At 36.4% G+C, this 18,715-nt stretch overlaps 1 protein-coding gene across 1 annotated transcript in view; it reads right to left on the reverse strand.

Annotated features, from left to right (window-relative positions):
• The window catches only part of LOC127857655 (protein Shroom3-like), a 173,691-nt gene that overhangs the window by 144,710 nt on the left and 10,266 nt on the right, over window positions 1-18,715 (reverse strand). Inside the window, exon 2 of the mRNA XM_052394234.1 lies at window positions 5,764-5,912. Coding sequence (XP_052250194.1) covers window positions 5,764-5,912 — 149 coding nt within the window. The remainder of the gene's footprint in view (window positions 1-5,763; window positions 5,913-18,715) is intronic.

Genomic DNA, 18,715 nt, shown 5'->3' on the forward strand with positions numbered 1-18,715 from the left:
TCACATGATCACATCCGGATGTTAGTTTCAACATGCAGGGTAACTGAAGAAGATTGACACCATAAAATATTTGTTGTTAGGTTAAAACCACAGGTGGTTAGCGTGTTGCTATGATATTAATTAGTGAAAACATCATTTTGAATGATAAATAATCATATTTTAACGAAAAATTAACTTTTCTGAAAAAAAATAATTCAATATCAAATATATATATTACAAGGTATGCAACTCAAAATCACCCAAAAACGGGGTGCATCGCTTTGAACAGCCTATCTTCATCAATTGTGCAGCGATTTTCACGAACCAATGGTCTTATTCAACGAAGAAATGAATTTCCTTTCTGGAAATGTATATGTCTTGCAATATTTTTACAAATGCTGGGTCAACTTTTAAGAAATAACACGATACACAACTCGCATGACCCAGTTGACAATGATCATGCAGTCTTTATGAATGAAATCTCCTGTTGTAAAGACACACCTCCGCATTGGACCAATGAAATCACTTGTGTGTTTAAAATGTCAGTTAGTTGAAATGTATGTAAACAAAGGTTTCAAACAGCGCTGGACAGTTAGTCTTGATGCATAATGTAACGACAAGAACGGTAATAATGTTTTTTCATACGTTTTATTGAATTATGGTATCGAGGTACATGAACTTTGTAGGGAAGATGCCCTTTACTCCGTGAAGATGTCAGTCTAAAAGACTGCATGATCATTGTCAACTGGGTCACGCGAGTTGTGTATCGTGTTATTTCTAAAAATCTGACCCAGCATTTGTAAAAATAGTGCAAGACATATACATTTCCAGAAAGGAAATTCATTTCTGCGTTGAATAAGACCATGATCGTGAAAATCGCTGCACAATTGATGAAGATATGGCTGTTCAAAGCGATGCACCCCGTTTTGAGTGATTTTGAGTTGCATACCTTGTTATATATATATATTTGATAGTAATTTTTTTTTCCATAAAATTTAATATTTCGTTATATAATTATTTTTCATTCAAAATGATGTTTTCACTAATTAATATCATAGCCACACGCTAACCACCTGTGGTTAAAACTAATGTATTTACCTCTTTTAGAATTTCAACAATTCATATGCCTTAGTTTTCAAGCGATCTCAAATACATTGAAGTTTTGTTCTATCTAAGGAACACCCCCGGAAACCCGACATGCTGTGAGAAGTTTGACATGCTAGGAGATGTAGCCGATATATTTCAAACAATTTCGGTAGATTAAGTAAATCCAGTTCTATAATTGTTTAAAGGCATTTTTGAAATAAAATATATTTTGGTGCATACAAAGGAGGTATTACCATGAATGTTAGAAAAACCCTGGTTATTAATATTCAGGATTTATTGAAATATGGCTATTTACATTAAGATTATTATACAACTATTTACTAAAACCAAAATGATGCATTTGAAAACCACAAATGGCCTCTGTTGGTTACATTGATTAATCCATACAAAGTGTAGAATATTGATATGCCAAAAAGATGAAGGTGACATAAGTTCTAGGTGACAAACAGGTCAAGATGAAAGTGTCCTTAGTTGAATTGCTTGAGAAGATTAATGAGGTATGGTCAATATAAGCAATACACAAGTCATATTGTCAAGTGTATTTTGTTGAAGCCCAAAATATTAACAAGAGGCACATTTCTCCAGCAATCAATCCAAATATGCATGCTTTCTTGAAAACAGTTAGAATTGTAAATGTTAAGTTTTCATACCAGGTACCTAAAAAGGCTTACCGACAAACCTGGTGTTTAACGCAAGGATTCATGCATTGAATCTTCACAGGTGCTTCAATAATCTGTCACATAATTATGCACAATTATGTGGTTAAAATTAACAAAAAAATCAGAACTGATTACCACAATCATCTGCAATTAGAATTAAATTGTGATTTGCCTCATTGACTGACAAATTCAACAGCACAATATAAATAGTAGTTTTCCCATTGTAAATCTTTTTCAACACTTTCAATGGCTAGATTTAAGAAAGAAGTTCTATAACATATTTAAGAATTATTCATACTTCACTAAATTTAGACCAATCTTAAGACTTCACTATATTATAATGCAACATTAGACCACATAAAAATAACTTTTTTGGATATAAATTTTATATTTATTAAGTTTACATAGAGTATTTATCATTATAAACCTCTTCATTTCTATCATCACAGTATTAATAATACACTAAAGAAAACAGCCTTTGATAATATTTTAAAGACCTCATAAATAAAGTGATTTATCTATTAACATAATTATATAACAAAATATCATAATTTTATACATTAACATTTCTGTCATAAAAAGGCAAAATATAAGACATGCTAAAAGCTAGTCTTTAAATTATTTCTATCAAAATGTAACATTGAACACAAACATTTAATTACAGTCAGATGTTGTTAAGTTTTGCCATTGCAGTGTACATTAGGACATGCCTAATGGTGCACAGTGTTTTACTTTGATCTGTTCTGTACACTGTGCACACCTTGTTGCTTGTATGGAATTTCTGAAGAACATGAGAATTAAATATGATGAAAATCAATCAAAATTTGCATAAGATGCAACAATAAATATGACAATGTTTTATCATATCCATTATACAAATAATAATATACATAACAACACATTTAAAACACAACAACTGATAATACAAAACACTTGTTATAGGTAGATAAGCTAACTTCATATCAAAAGAGTGCTAAAAATGTTTAAAACAAAAATACCCTGTGTTGCTCACCTCAGTTTAGGGCACAATAGTAACTTCAGCCATGACATGCAAAAATGGGTCTTAAGCCATATGCAACCAGCATAGCTCAAGAGCAGCCAGCTTGTCCCTTAAAAAATCTAATTAAATTAAAAATCTTCGATTCTAGATTCAAGTTTAAAGGGCTTTATTTCCAACCTTAAGATACTGATGAGCAGCAAACAACATAAAACCTAAACAGTCTGTGAGTTACTTGCACACTGTTCTGGGTTTTAACCGGTTGCATAAGCCATTTCTACTTTGCTCCTGATGTGGAAAGGACTAAACACAGACAGCACCATAAGCACTTTACATAATAGATATGAACAAGAGATGTGTTCATCAGAAACACAATGCCCCCTTTTGCCCCCGCTTTGAAATAAACAAAAAATGTTGACCTTTGACCTTGAAGGATGACCTTGACCTTGAACTTCCACCACTCAAAATGTGCAGCTCCATGAGAACGCCGCTTTGAAATTTTTTATTATTGTTTTTTGACCTTTGACCTTGAAGGATGACCTTGACCTTGAACTTCCACAACTCACAATGTGAAGCTTCATGAGAACACCGCTTTGAATTTTTTTATTATTTTTTATTTTTTTTGACCTTTGACCTTGAAGAATGACCTTGACCTTGAACTTCCACCACTCATAATGTGCAGCTTCATGAGAACTCCACTTTGAAATTTATATATTTTTGTTACCTTTGACCTTGAAGGATGACCTGGACCTTGAACTTCCACCACTCAAAATGTGCAGCTTCATGAGATACACATTCATGCCAAATATCAAGTTGCTGTCTTGAATATTGAAAAGGCTATGGCCAATGTTAAAGTTTTCGGACGGACGGACAGACGCCATATATTAGACATTTGACCTTGAGGGATGACCTTAACCTTCACCTGTCACCACTCAAAATGTGCAGCTCTGGGGGATGCACATGCATGCCAAATATCAAGTTTCTATCTTCAATAATGCAAAAGTTATGGCCAACGTTAAAGTTTTTTCTGGACGGACGAACTGACATACACACATACCGACATACTGACATATTGTCTGACGGACAGTTTAACTGCTATATGCCACCCTACCGGGTGCATAAAAACAGCTTAGCCCCATTAGGACATATATTTAAAAGACCTTTATATAAAAGGGCAATACAGCCCGTGGTTTCAAACAAGAAAGTTATTAAGAAAACTTTGCAGCCTCCTTAATAGGCCATGTTTTTTGAAGAACCATATGAAAAACATTAAGGCCAAGTTTGGCTTAAAATCCTCACAGCACTTTCAGAGAAGTAAATGTGAGCGACAATAATGGAAGATGGACTGTGACTGACCAGAAAAGGGTGAGTTAAAAATTAACAACTCTAACAAATAACAATCTTTCAGACACATCTTCAAGTCTACTTTTTACTTTTTCAAAATAAATAATGTTTTTTCACTATTTGAAACAAAATGATTTAATTAATATTAAGAATCAAAAGACGATTTAATTCATATGAAAAAATCAGTCAACGAAATAAGTTTGGACACATAAAAATTAATGAATATGAAAATACTCCAACGGGAGTAACATTCTTTGCAATATCATACACCAGGTAAGTAAATCACAGGACAGCTTGGTGTTATTAGTAAAGCAAGGGAGCTTACTTTGAGGTAACTTGGAAATGCAGTTCACTTGACTGTGACTTCCCTTGTAAACAAGTATATTTAAAAACAAAACAAGTGTACCAACATTTATATCATTGATTATAAAACTTTAACACATAAATATCAAGAAATTAAGAAATTTAAACAAATTAAATAAAAGACATAGTGTTTGAGAAAAAAAATGACAACCCACGTTTGGACATATATTATGTTAAACAGTCACTGAAATAAACAAAGAATCATCTTAATATATTCTTACAACTTCAAAATGACAAATAATTTGCAAATGGTGATCATTAGCAATAGGTTATTTTAAAGTCGCATTTTGAATGATGAAGTTGCTGTTTTAACAAGTTGTATACTGCTCTTATTTGACCATTGACCTCTAAGTGTGACCTTGACATTTGAAACAAGGAGAAGAGTGTTACACACACACAAAAAACACGATGGTGAACATTTGTGGTAAGTTATTTCAAAAATTCCAATGACAGTTACAGTTGGTGCTAACTAAGTCCAGTTGCACGCACACAAGTATGCGCATACACTCAACAATTGTGACTGCAATTAAGAGCTTGTATACATCCATTTCAACAATAGTCTCAACATAGCTTTGTGATCATGAACAATAAATTATTTTGTGCAATTTTTTATGCAAAATCATTCCTTTTTAATTTGACTTCATTCTTTTCGCACATTTTCACACCATGCATGATGTTCAGATCCCCCTTTTAAAGACAGCATTAAATTTAAAGATTGTAACTTAAGACTTGGATACTTCAGAATGTCAAAATAGGTATAATGTCAAGGTCGTAACAAAATACTTAATGACCAGTCAGCTGACAACCAATCTAACTGGCTCTGTCATGAGTTCTCTTCCCTTCTTTGCATAAAATTGAAATCGGCCACACACGGCAACTGTGCAATTGCCACCCCAAAAGCAATACCTACTTGCATATTGTGGTAGGAAATACCTCAGCAATCACAGAGTAGAGGCTACCTCCTACATGGAGTAAAGATCACATCTCTGCACAAACCTTGCATGAATTTAGTATGCAATTCAATTAAACAGGTTCGTTAACCTGACACTTATGAATACATACATATAAGGCTAGAACTTCAATTTACATTAGTAAATATTGGTTGTGCGCAAGTCTTACGAATTTTAATAAAGGTGTAAAGCCTTTTAAGGGAATACACTTTAATAGATTAATCTAAAGCAATTTACCAAAACTTACACATTTAAAGTAACACTGCTGTTACATAAAACTATGTATAGACATCAAAATTAAGTGTTTTCAAGCCACTGTAACTTGACATGCAGATTTGTTGAAATATATCACAACATTATCTACCTCCACACTCTGAGGGTCAAGGTGTTGAAGGCGCTTTCTATGAGCTGTCTAGCCTCGGTCTGGGTGTGGCACCGTACGTCATTCACAGCCAACACATGATCTCCCACGCGCAGCTGCCCACTGGATATTGCCTTGCCACCCGCATCAAACTGAAATATATCCCATGTTTATAATGAAACACCCATTATATCATTAATAAAAAATAAAAGTAAACCTTTTTCATGGCAGTCTTTATAGTTCTGCTATGTAAGCAATGATATACAAATATACTGCATGCATAACAATATCATGCAGTGGAAACCCTGTTAACCAGATCCCCTCTAAACCAGAATCCTCCCCCAAACCCTATACATTGTCTGGTCCATATGGCACATAATGTCAAGATATGCATTTTTCAACTCAAATGCTTATTCAGGGCTGTATCCCAAGGGATTTTCAAAATTCTTGCAATATTTTTATTTTAATGTGTACATTAGCAGTTAGCCATCAATCCGCCTCAACATTTTAAAAATGTTCAAACTAAGCATTAATGACTGCATGTAGAATTGGCCTGGGTGCTTGAGCCGGCACACTACATCGAATTTTTTGGGGACATAGACATTGTCATAATGGAAGTGAGGATGAAGGGTACAATTGAAAAACCAATAAAGTGGCGAGCTACACTACAACAGTCCGTACAGGATTTGACTGGTTCTGAAAATAGCGCTTAGGGTTTATTACATCACCATCACAGAAAGCAATTTCGTTCGATGGTTGGAAATGAACCATTTTATTTTATCGAAAAAAGAATGACGTTGACAACTGAGAAACCAATCAAGTGGCGAGCTACACAACCAATGACAACACTACCACACTCCATACAGGATTTGACTGGTTCTGATTGACCAACGACAACACTACCACACTCCACGCAGGTTTTGACACACTACCACACTCCACCCAGGTTTTGACTGGTTCTAAAAATAGCACTAAGGGTTTGTTGCGTCACCAACACAGAAAGCAATTTCACTCGACTGGTTGGTAACTAACCGTTTTATTTTATCGAAAAATCATTATTTAAGTACAATAAACATATACCAGTCAAATTTTTTAATATATTTGCAGTTAAGTATCTATTTCCAACAAAGTTTTACATATCTTTTTTTAGATGGACACAAGGACCGCCAGTTCGGACTTGATACTGGATCTCAGGAAGTTTTACCAGAGATGTCCAAGGTCCGGCAGCTTTTGCAGAATATGTATTATGTTTTCTTTCGAGATAGATGCCAAATAAAGTTGATGGCCAATAAAATTTATTAACATCTGGAGGGTAATTTCCTCCAATAGTAAAGCAGCAAGAAACCTGCATCTTATTACTTTATTCCACATGTAACTTTTCAGTGATTTGCAACATACATATATATTTAGTAGCATAGCATACACTAGAAGAGTGTACTTTTATGGTCTTTCTGTATATTTAAAATAAACCAAATATGTCAAATGACTGATAATTCTCTCATAATACTCTTTACTAGATCACAACAAGATTTCAATTGCTATTTACCCTGTAACACTACGTTCCCACTACGTCTTCAAAAATATGCCAGGACGTAGTGCGATCATGTACAACAAAGAGAGGACGCAAAAGACATGGCTTTGCGCGTGGTACGGTCTTCATGGACGTGAAGGACGTGGGTGAACTTTTAACATGTTCAAAATTTATGTGGCGAGGACATGGTCAAATCAGGACGTGGTAAGAACTTGGTAAAGTCATAGTAATGACGTAGCTTAAACCTAGTAAGAACCTCATTGACGCAATACACGCCTAGTGCAGACGTGGACGAGTGTGTGACATTCGCATCACATTGTCTCTAGATTATCACTACGTTCTTGCTACGTCCATCGGGTTCTCACTACGAACCTTCCATGCTAGTGTTGCGACAATGATAGGTCCCTACTACGTTTCAAAAGACCTTATTAGGTATGCTCTACCGGTGCCTCTAGCCACGACATGATGATGCCACGTTCTGGTGGTCGAGTATAAAAACTGGATTCATTTCCCTTTAACTTCCATTTCGATATAGAATTGACAACCAAGAACTTCTCCAGCATGTTGCTGTATTGGCTGGACGTTAAGCTCTTCTGGATGGACAGGTCGCACTATTGCTTGTGAGAAGGAGAAGGCGGAGAAGAAAAAGAAGACAGTTCAGGTCTTGCTGGGTGCGGCCTTGGCTGTCAGCAGAAAGAAGGCTGCAAAGCGGCCAATATGACCGACTTATGGCAGATTTAAGAATGGAAGATCAGCAGTCATTCTTCAATTTTCTTAGAATGCCTCCTGAAATGTTTGATGAGCTTCTCAACTGAGTTGGTCCAAGATGTCAGAAGCCAGACACCCCCTACAGGAAAGCGCTGGATCCAGGTCTGAAACTTGCGATTACGTTACGACACTTGGCATCTGGTGACAAGTACCCGTCCTTGCAGTACACCTTTAGAGTTGCTAGGAACACAATATCTTTGTTTATTCCTGATTCCTAATCGTTAAGGAATATAAGGATGAAGTCATATCATGCCCAACATCAAAAGTCGAATGGCGCACTATTTCACACAGAGTGGAATAAGGCTATTAGATGCCCAAACAACACTGGATCATTGTTTCACAATTTAAAAGGCTTCTTTTCGATTGTTCTTCTGGCTTTGGTGTACGTCGATTATAAGTTTGTGTGGAAAGATATTCGTGGATACGGCCGGCCCATGTCTGACGCTCAGATATACAACGAGTCCGAATTGAAGGAGAGTTTGGAAAATGGAACAATCGGATGCCCAGATCCAGACCCAATACCCAATGATGATCAGAACGGACACAAGTTTTGCCTTCTTTGGTCGGGTACTGACAACGCTAGACACATCTGATTCCGCTCTGCTTTCTGTTGTTTCAGTGGGCCCACTGTTACAGATAGGTTCTGGTTCAGGAACAACCTCGAACCCATTACTCGCTGGGGATGGAGTTCTCGGTTTTAATTTCGTAGCTGCTTTGCAGCCCCCTTCCTTCTCGGCATATATTTTTTAAATAAAATACTTTACTTTTGCTCAAAGAAAGTCGCAGATCAAATGATCAGATCGAGCCCAATTGCAGTATTTATATGCAGACATAGAACGCCATGAGAATGTGATGAGCGCGTGGTAAGATCCCAGTGCTATCTGGGCGGTCGTAGTAGCAACCTAGTACGAGCGTAGTTAAAGCATAGCAAAAAGGTGTTGGACGTGGTACCCGCCTGAATACACACGCAACATAAACATAGTGGGAACATGTTGGATGCAGTAAGAACTTAATGCAAACGTGGTATGAGCGTAGCAGAAACTTGATAAATGCATTTTTTACATATTTTACCCCGTCCTTGCTACGTCCTACGACATTTTCAGGACGCAGCGCGGTCTTCGTGATGGGGCCTTATAGGAGCATTACAAGTTTAACGCCCAATTATTGTACATAACAAACATATTCATTTATAAAGAAACAAAATTGAATACAACTTTTGAATGAATGTCACGTGTTAAAAATGTACAAAATATCTTTCTGATTCCAATAAATAGCAAGAGAGAATGATATTGTCAAATAATATATAAGAAAATTATCATGTTGTGAATTGAACTTTGAGCAAATGTACTCCTTTGTTGACAGCACAGTGTACAGTATATCTGATAACTTGGGCTTTATTGTTTTAATGACAAAATAAAGCTTTGTTACTTTATATCAAGCAAATAACTATATTTTCTGCTAGTTTATTAGAAAATAACAAACCTTGAATTTTTGTACTTGACTTGTCCAACTAGCTGATTATTTTGTGTCTTGTGTATACCCATGTTTTTTATTTTCAAGGCCAATCAAACTACCATTTACGGCGAGCACTTTATATGCCCCCTTAATGTTGCCATTTTATAACTATCTCCAACTTGCAACTATGTCAATGTATAACAATGAAAACAGTGATCAACATTACTTGTCCTCAACAAATACAAAGGAACAGTAACTGAACACCAAATAGTTGGGATGTTTTCCACTGGGAAAAGACCAGCAATGTTTCATTATTTATAAAACAGGGTTAAGCCACTGCTTTTAACTGTGTTGGATTACTGTTGACAACAATACTACATAAAAAGTATTAAATGTATTAAAAGAAAAGCAGTAGGCAATCACTCTCTTTTTAAAGTCATATTGTAACTTTAATTGCCAGCATTGCATGTGTAATAGCCGACCAATGTTAATTTGATGTCATAAATAAAATATCATAAAATGGCTAAGCTGCATGACAAATGGCATTTTGAAGTAACAAACATTATAAATAACATGCAAATGTATTCATACAATAAGCATATCTATAAAGGATTTTGAACAAGACTATTGCCAAGCAATAAAAGTCCCCTACCGGCTCCACCATTGTCAGAAATTTCACCATTTTCAGAATTTATTTTTTTTGTTTCCATAGCAACCACAATTTTTGACATAGGAACAAATTGAAATGACGTGCATAATGTCCATATTGCCATCTATCCTTGTTGCAAGTTTCATGAAAAAATATCAAGAACTTTTAAAGTTATTGCAGGATCCAGAAAAAACACCATTTCCAGCACTATTTCTAGTCTATTTGTTGCCATAGCAACCATAATTTTTGATGTAGGAACAAAATAAAATGACGTGCATAATGTCCATATTGCCATCTATCCATGTTCCAAGTTTCATGAAAAAATATTAAGAACTTTTAAAGTTATCGCAGGATCCAGAAAAAAACACCATTTTCAGCACTATTTCTAGTCTATTTGTTGTTATAGCAACCACAATTTTTGACGTAGGAACAAAATGAAATGATGTACATAATGTCCATATTGCCATCTATATATGTCGCAAGTTTCATGAAAAAAAATTCTGAACTTTTAAAGTTATCGCAGGATCCAGAAAAAAACACCATTTTCAGCACTATTTCTAGTCTATTTGTTGCCATAGCAACCACAATTTTTGATGTGAGAACAAAATGAAATGACGTGCATAATGTCCATATTGCCATCTATCAATGTTGCAAGTTTCATGAAAAAATATTCAGAACTTTTAAGTTATCACAGGATCCAGAAAAAAACACCATTTTCAGCACTATTTCTAGTCTATTTGTTGCCATAGCAACCACAATTTTTGAAGTAGGAACAAAATGAAATGACATGCATAATGTCCATATTGCCATCTATCCATGTTCCAAGTTTAATGAAAAAATATTCTTTTAAAGTTATCGCAGGATCCAGAAAAGTGTGACGGACGGACGGACGAAGACAAAACCATAATTCCCCTCCGGTGAAACCGGTAGGGGATTAACAATCAATAATATACCTTTATTACTATCACAGTTAACCCACAGAAAATGTTTCAGCTTATTCCGAAAGCAAAATGCAAAAAAAAAATTAATAATTTGATTACACTGACACTAACTGCATGAAAATACTATAGAGCTACAGTTTCTGCCTGGAAATTTCAAATTAGTGGAATGTAGAATGAATTTTCAAACGCTATAAGGCAGGAGGATTGTTATGTACACTTACTAGCATATGATAGATTGTATTAAAACACGCAATTTACAAGAAGACTACAAGATAACAACAGAAATGTGATGTTTTGTGGTCGCTTTTGTTTTCTTAGATGAACATATTAATTTTAAAACAAGAGGGCCATGATGGCCCTGAATCGCTCACCTGACTAACCAAATACAATCCCAACCCAGATTTCATCAAGATAAACATTCTGACCAAATTTCATAAAGATTGGATGAAAACTGTGACCTCTATTGTCTACGCAAGGTTTTTGTTTTATTTGACCTATTGACCTAGTTTTTGACCCCAGGTGACCCAAATACAATCGCTACCCAGATTTCAATAAGATAAACATTCTGATCAAATTTTATAAAGATTGGATGAAAACTGTGACCTCTATTGCCTACACAAGGTTTTTCTATTATTTGACCGTATGCCCTAGTTTTTGTTCCCAGATGACCCAAATACAATCCCAACCCAGATTTCTTCAAGACAACATTCCGACCAAATTTCATGAAGATTGGATGAAAACTGTGACCTCTATTGTCTACACAAGGTTTTTATATTATTTGAACTAGTGACCTAGTTTTTGACCCAAGATGACCCAAATACAATCCCAACCCAGATTTCATCAAGATAAACATTCTGACCAAATTTCATAAAAATTGGATGAAAACTGCGGCCCCTATTTTCTATACAAGGTTTTCTATTATTTGACCTAGTTTTTGACCTAGTGACCTAGTTTTTGACCCCAGATGACCCATATACAATCCCAATCCAGTTTTTAACAAGATAAACATTTTGACCAAATTTCATAAAGATTGGATGAAAACTATGACCTCTACTGTCTACACAAACAAATTGTTGACGGTTTTTCTATTATTTGACCTAGTGACCTAGTTTTTGACCTAAGATGACCCAAATACAATCCCAACCCAGATTTCATCAAGATAAACAATCTGACTTTATTTCATAAAGATTGGATGAAAACTGCGACCTCTATTGTCTACACAAGGTTGTTCTATTATTTGACCTAGTTTTTGACCTAGTGACCTAGTTTTTGACCACAGATGACCCAAATACAATCCCAACCCAGATTTCATCAAGATAAAGATTCTGACCAAAGTTCATAAAGATTGGATGAAAACTGCGACCTCTATTGTCTATACAAGGTTTTTCTATTATTTGACCTAGTTTTTTACCTAGTGACCTAGTTTTTGACCCCAGATGACCCAAATACAATCCCAAACCAGATTCCATCAAGATAAACATTCTGACCAAATTTCATAAACATTGGATGAAAACTGCTACCTCTTTTGTCTACACAATTTTTTTCTATTATTTGACCTAGTTTTTGACCTAGTGACCTAGTTTTTGACCTCAGATGACCCAAATACAATCCCAACCCAGATCTTATCAAGATAAACATTCTGACCAAATTTCATAAAGATCGGATGAAAACTGTGACCTCTACTGTCTACACAAGCAAATTGTTGACGGACGCACACACGCACGCACACACGCACATATTGAGGCCGGACATCACACGGTCACATAAGCTCACCATGTCACTTCGTGACAGGTGAGCTAAAAAGGGAGTTGAAAACACATCTTAAGGGTATGTCAGACAACAATTTTTTATACAATATGTTCTAAGCAAACGAGACAGTCAGGTGAAATAAAATTTGACATTAAATTACAAACTTTGGGAAGTTGACCAAAACAATCAAAATAAAAAAAATAGAAAAAGGGTATTTTCTTTTTTTAAATAAAAAAAATTGACAAAACCTGTTAACATTCATGGCAGAAAATATATGCACTAAGTAATTTTTTGTTTAAAATGCATTAACTATAAAATTTAAAACACTTAACACACTCATGTTTACTTTCACATAATACAATACTGTTTGTAAAATACTAACCCATTGGCTTCTGATACATGAATCGTCAAGAGTCCAAATGAAATGTTCGTAGCATTTAAAAAATGCTTTGTTATTGCAAAGTCAATTATAAATTATTCAGACTGTCATAAATGTTTCTTCAAATACCTGTGTGTTTTTTTTACTTAGGGTTTCAAAATCATAAAGGCATTATAAAGTCCCCCACCAAAATCAATAAAAAAATCACATATCATAAACATGCATACAAAGCATGCATGCATGCAAACCTCATAGGCCTTAGAAACGGGGATTGATATTGATAATTTATGACTGTTATGTATTCAGGAATGTCAACCACAAGTCTTGAGAACATGCATATAACTACTAGACACAACTATAAACAAGGGCTGTTTTCTAAAACATGCATGCCCCCCATATGGGCTGTCAGTTGTAGTGGCAGCCATTGTGTGAATACGTTTTTTGTCACTGTGACCTTGACCTTTGATCTAATGTAAGATATCATCCGGAAACCATTGTACTCTTTCAAGTCACTGTGACCTTGACCTTTGACCTAGTGACCTGAAAATCAATAGGGGTCATCCGCCAGTCATGATCAATGTACCTATGAAGTTTCATGATCCTAGGTGTAAGCATTCTTGAGTTATCATCCGGAAACCATTTTACTATTTCTAACTACTAAGTCACTGTGACCTTGACCTTTGACCTTGTGACCTAACAAGAGCTGTCAGAGGACAGCGCGCTTGACTATTCGAGTGCTTGACAGTATAACGTAAGCCATCATGGGGAAATTGTTCATATTCAATAATTTATTAGATGATCTTTCAAAAATAAAAAAGACAAACAATTTTTTTTTTGGAGGTGGGGGGTAGAGGGGGGGGGGGGTAGGGAGGGGGGGGGTGAGAGGGGGGTATAATGTGGGGTGTGGTAATTTATTAGATGTTTACAAAAAAAAAAAAATGAGGGTGGGGGTGGGCGGGTAGGGGGGGTGGGGGTAAGAGGGGGTATAATGTGGGGTGTGGTAATTTATTAGATGTTTAAAAAAAATGGGGGGGGGGGTGGGGGGTAGGGGGGGGGGGGTGAGAGGGGGGTATAATGTGGGGTGTGGTAATTTATAAGATGTTTAAAAAAAATAAAAAAATTGTGTGTTTTATTTTTTATTTTTTTTTTTGGGGGGGGGGGGGGGGGGAGTGGGGTGGGGGGAGTGAGAGGGGGGTATTATGTGGGGTGGGGGTAATTTATTAGATGTTTAAAATAAATACTTTTTTTTTAGGGGGGGGTGGGGGGGGTAGGGGAGTGAGAGGGGGGCATAATGTGGGGTGTCGTAGTTTATTAGATGTTTAAAAAAAAATTGGGGGCGGGGGGGGGGTAGGGGGGTGGGGGGTGAGAGGGGGGTATAATGTGGGGTGTGGTAATTTATAAGATGATGTTTTAAAAAAAAATTGGGGGGGTGAGGTTGGGGGGGGGGAAATATAGGTTGGGGTGATGTTGGTAAACAAGTATGCAAAATATAAAAGCAATATGTCAAGGAACAATGAAAAAAATAACAAATGGTCTCACACTGACATGAACAAATATCCTCTATTTATTAAACATGAAATTTAAACTCATTGCATTTGTTTCCCCTGTATATAAGAAAGATATAATAGTGTATTACCTCCCCTGTCCTGCTTATATTTATATTAATCAACAAAATTAAACATTAACACAATATTTAATATACAAAATATACAAAAAAATCTCATATTCTGATAATATTTTTACTGATCCACTTTATTTTACTCAAATGATGAGGTTTCATTGGACTGATAATTATAGATTTAGGATTACAGACCAGTTGCTTCAGTTATATTGTTCAGAGTTCGCCCGGTTGGTCGCGTATGCGTTCTTAAGTTATCATCCAAAAACCATTTTACTATTTCGGGTCACCGATACCTTGACCTTTGACCTAGTGACCTCAAAATCAATAGGGGTCATTTGCGAGTCATGATCAATGAACCTATGAAGTTTCATGATCCTAGACCCAAGCGTTCTTGAGTTATCATCCGGAAACCACCTGGTGGACGGACCGACCGACAGTCTCGACCGACCGACCGACAGACCGACCGACTGACATGTGCAAAGCAATATACCCCGTCTTCTTCGAAGGGGGGCATAATAATTATTCAAGTGCTCAAGGACATGTCTTTTCTCAGAGTTCACAAAGTTACATGAAGCATATTTTTTAACTTTTCATAAAAGATTCCCTTGTCATTAATTCTGACATTATTGATACATTGGAACAAATTTTAGTGATCCTATTGGATCGTATCTGATCATGAGTTCATTAATTCATCAATTGTGTTAATCCTAGAATATTTTCAAATTGATACAAAACTTGACTACAATACATAAACCTAAATCATCATAATGCCTATGATCTGCGTCTTGTAAACATGGGTCTTACGCAGTATTCATCCAGTGTGGCTCCAGACCAATATTAACATTGACGCAGTCTGGACAGGAGTTACCTTGACAGCTATAAACGCGAGGTTTTGAGGTCCTATTCGTGGACAGAGTAGCTCCTGACCAGACTGTATGACTGAGCAGGCTTGTCTGGAGCTACAGTCTGGCTTCATAATTTTTGAATAACACCGTAGTTCCACATGACAGGACACATATTGCAGCTCATATTGCCTCAAAAGAAATTCGACTTAATGTATTTAATAAATGACTTTTGGTTATAAGGTAAAAGATTATAGACCAGAAAAAAGCCAAACTCGTGGCACTCCCAAGAATACATGAATTTGATTGCTGATACCTCTGTATTTACATAATACTTGTTCAGTCGTTCCTTACTTTATGAATATTACTGATGAAATCCTGAAAACATTAAAATTGTCCCATCATGGCATTTGTGACAGATGGCACAACAGTCCAAATCTAGCATAAGGTGGCTCTACCGCCCTTCTTTTACATCCAAGTTTGACTGTGTTATCAGATGATCAGGGATGCTGTAACCCTTACAATATAACTGTAATGTCATTCATCGTATCAAATATTTTGCTGCATTAACCCTTTGCATGCTGGGAAATTTGTTGTCTGCTTAAATGACGTCTGCTGAATTTCTAAAGTTAGCATTTTCTTTGATTTTTTTCAAAGAATACTATCAGAAAAGCAAACAGTTTGGATCCTGAAGAGACGCCATGTTCTGTGGCGTCTCATCTGGATCCAAACTGTTTGCAAAGGCCTTCAAAATTCAGTTCCAGCACTGAAAGATCAGACACATTTGTTTAAGCATATAAGGAAGGCAACCATGCTGAAATTTTATATTCACTCAAGATAACCAACAAATAAAAGTAAAAATTACCATTTTCTCTAATAAATGAACTGCCAAAAAAAATTGCTTTATTTGCTTGTATAAAATGTCATAAATATAATTTTACATCAATTTATTCACAGTATTCTGTCTTGTTTAGACAAAAGAATGATATAGTTTTTCAAAAAGTGAAAAAGCAGTCAGGTCATAAATACTGGACAACAATAATTTGCATTTCCAGCTATTGTTCATCAAGCTTGTAATGACAGGTCACATGCGCAGATGTTCTTAAAATAATACGAGGAAGTTATTATTACAACAACAAGCAATTTAAGTTCAAACACAACATATTACAACTCTGTGACATCAGTTAAAACATATTAAGGTGCTTGAATTTCATTAAAATATCAAATAGGCATGCATAGTTTCTTTCAAATAATAAATTCATGAACTAACAACATTCCAAATCCTACCACTCATAAATAATCATTACATGTAAGTCCAAAGTCAATTAAATCCCTGAGAATTCGCAGCTAATGGAAATGTTATCAAGACCATCACAACTAGGGAATATTTGACCATACCAGGTTCATCTTCACTATATAAACATCTAGATTACACAAGCTGAAATGTTTATTTATTAAAAACCTTGACTTATTAACATTTATAATTCACCAGTCAGTGGCATGATGAAGCTCTGTAGAAGCCACTTTCCTGGTGGACTCTACGAGGAATTAAAACCCCTGTCCACCTTGTGTTAGTCCAATGTAAAAATATCTGTTTTTAGTTGGTCGCGTTAGCGTCCGACTAAATTTACAGAGCATATTTTGCAAATCAGTATGTGCTTAGAAGCCTTAGCTACAGTAAGAACCACAACTCACTATGCTAGGAACGATTACCGCTGCCTGTCTGCACTGCAGACAACAAATGCTTCTGCTCTACTTCTGCAGTGAGTGTAAATACCAGCTTGTAAGACGACATTGGCCAGTCTAGAGTTTATCATTGAAATCTGTACATATTGGCTGCTTTCAGGGAAATCGGGGCTTAATGCATGTCAAATAAGATTAGCATGTGCACACTGATTAGCCTGTGCAATGCACACAAGCTAATCGACGACGACAACAGCGAACAACTTCAGTGCCTTCCGCGCTTTGATTAATTAAAATGACAGCTTTGCATCATCATAGTACACTGTAACTCAAATATAACACTCTCGGTTATTAAACAGTTATGAATCCAAATATAACACCCGTTGGTCTTGGCTCCCTTTTTTTCTCCAACCTTCCATTTCTCAACCAAATCAATGTTATATAACTTCCTGCATTTTCAGAAAATTCAAAGATGGCGGCATTCACAGATTGCATGCTTGATTCAAAAAGTCCATTTTAATACAACATGGAATCAAGAAAACGAAAGGCTTACAGTATTGCGGAGAAGTTGAATGTTGTTGACCAGTTACGTCGGGGAGAAGGGCAGTTCTCAGTCTAAAGAGACCTCAACATCGCAGAATCAACGCTGGGAGGATGGTTAAAGGACAAGGCAAAACTAAGGTCCAGTCTAGCGGACATTGACTGTGAAGGCTCTAAGCAGAAACGCCAGCGTACCCCTTAGGATCCCCAGCTGGACAAGGCAATGATTGACCCAGGTTCAATCAGGAGCAGAGTGAAGGCAACACGCTATTGGGGCCAATCGTCCAAGGCCAAGCCAAGGCCTTCCACGAGATGATCCACGGTGATGGAGCCTGAGGGTTCGAGGGCGCCAGCAACGGTTGGCTATGGAACTTTTAAAGCCGACAAGACATCCATGAAGTCGGCATCCGAGGGGAGCAGCGATCCGCAGAGGAAAGGGCAGCAGCTGAGTACCCGCCAATTCTAAAGAAGGCCAGTACACTCTGGAGCAGATTTACAACGCAGACGAGACCGGTCTATACTTTAAGATGCTGCCAGACCGAACACTAGCGAAGCAAACGAATGATCAGAAAACGCTGGGATTCAAGCAGGCAAGGAATCGTCTGACCATATTATCTGCGCACCAACAGTACAGGCTCACACAAATTCCCGCCGTTGGTCATCGGCAAGTTCGCTCAGTTTGCTAAGCCCAAGTGTTTTCACCATCTAAACATGGAGACGCTACCAGTGGTGTAAGCAAACAGCACTTACACGTGGATGACGTCATCAAAGGATAAGAAGATATTCATATCCTTCTT

This window comes from Dreissena polymorpha, chromosome 14, assembly GCF_020536995.1.
Source record: "Dreissena polymorpha isolate Duluth1 chromosome 14, UMN_Dpol_1.0, whole genome shotgun sequence".
Taxonomy (NCBI): Eukaryota; Metazoa; Mollusca; class Bivalvia; order Myida; family Dreissenidae; genus Dreissena; species Dreissena polymorpha.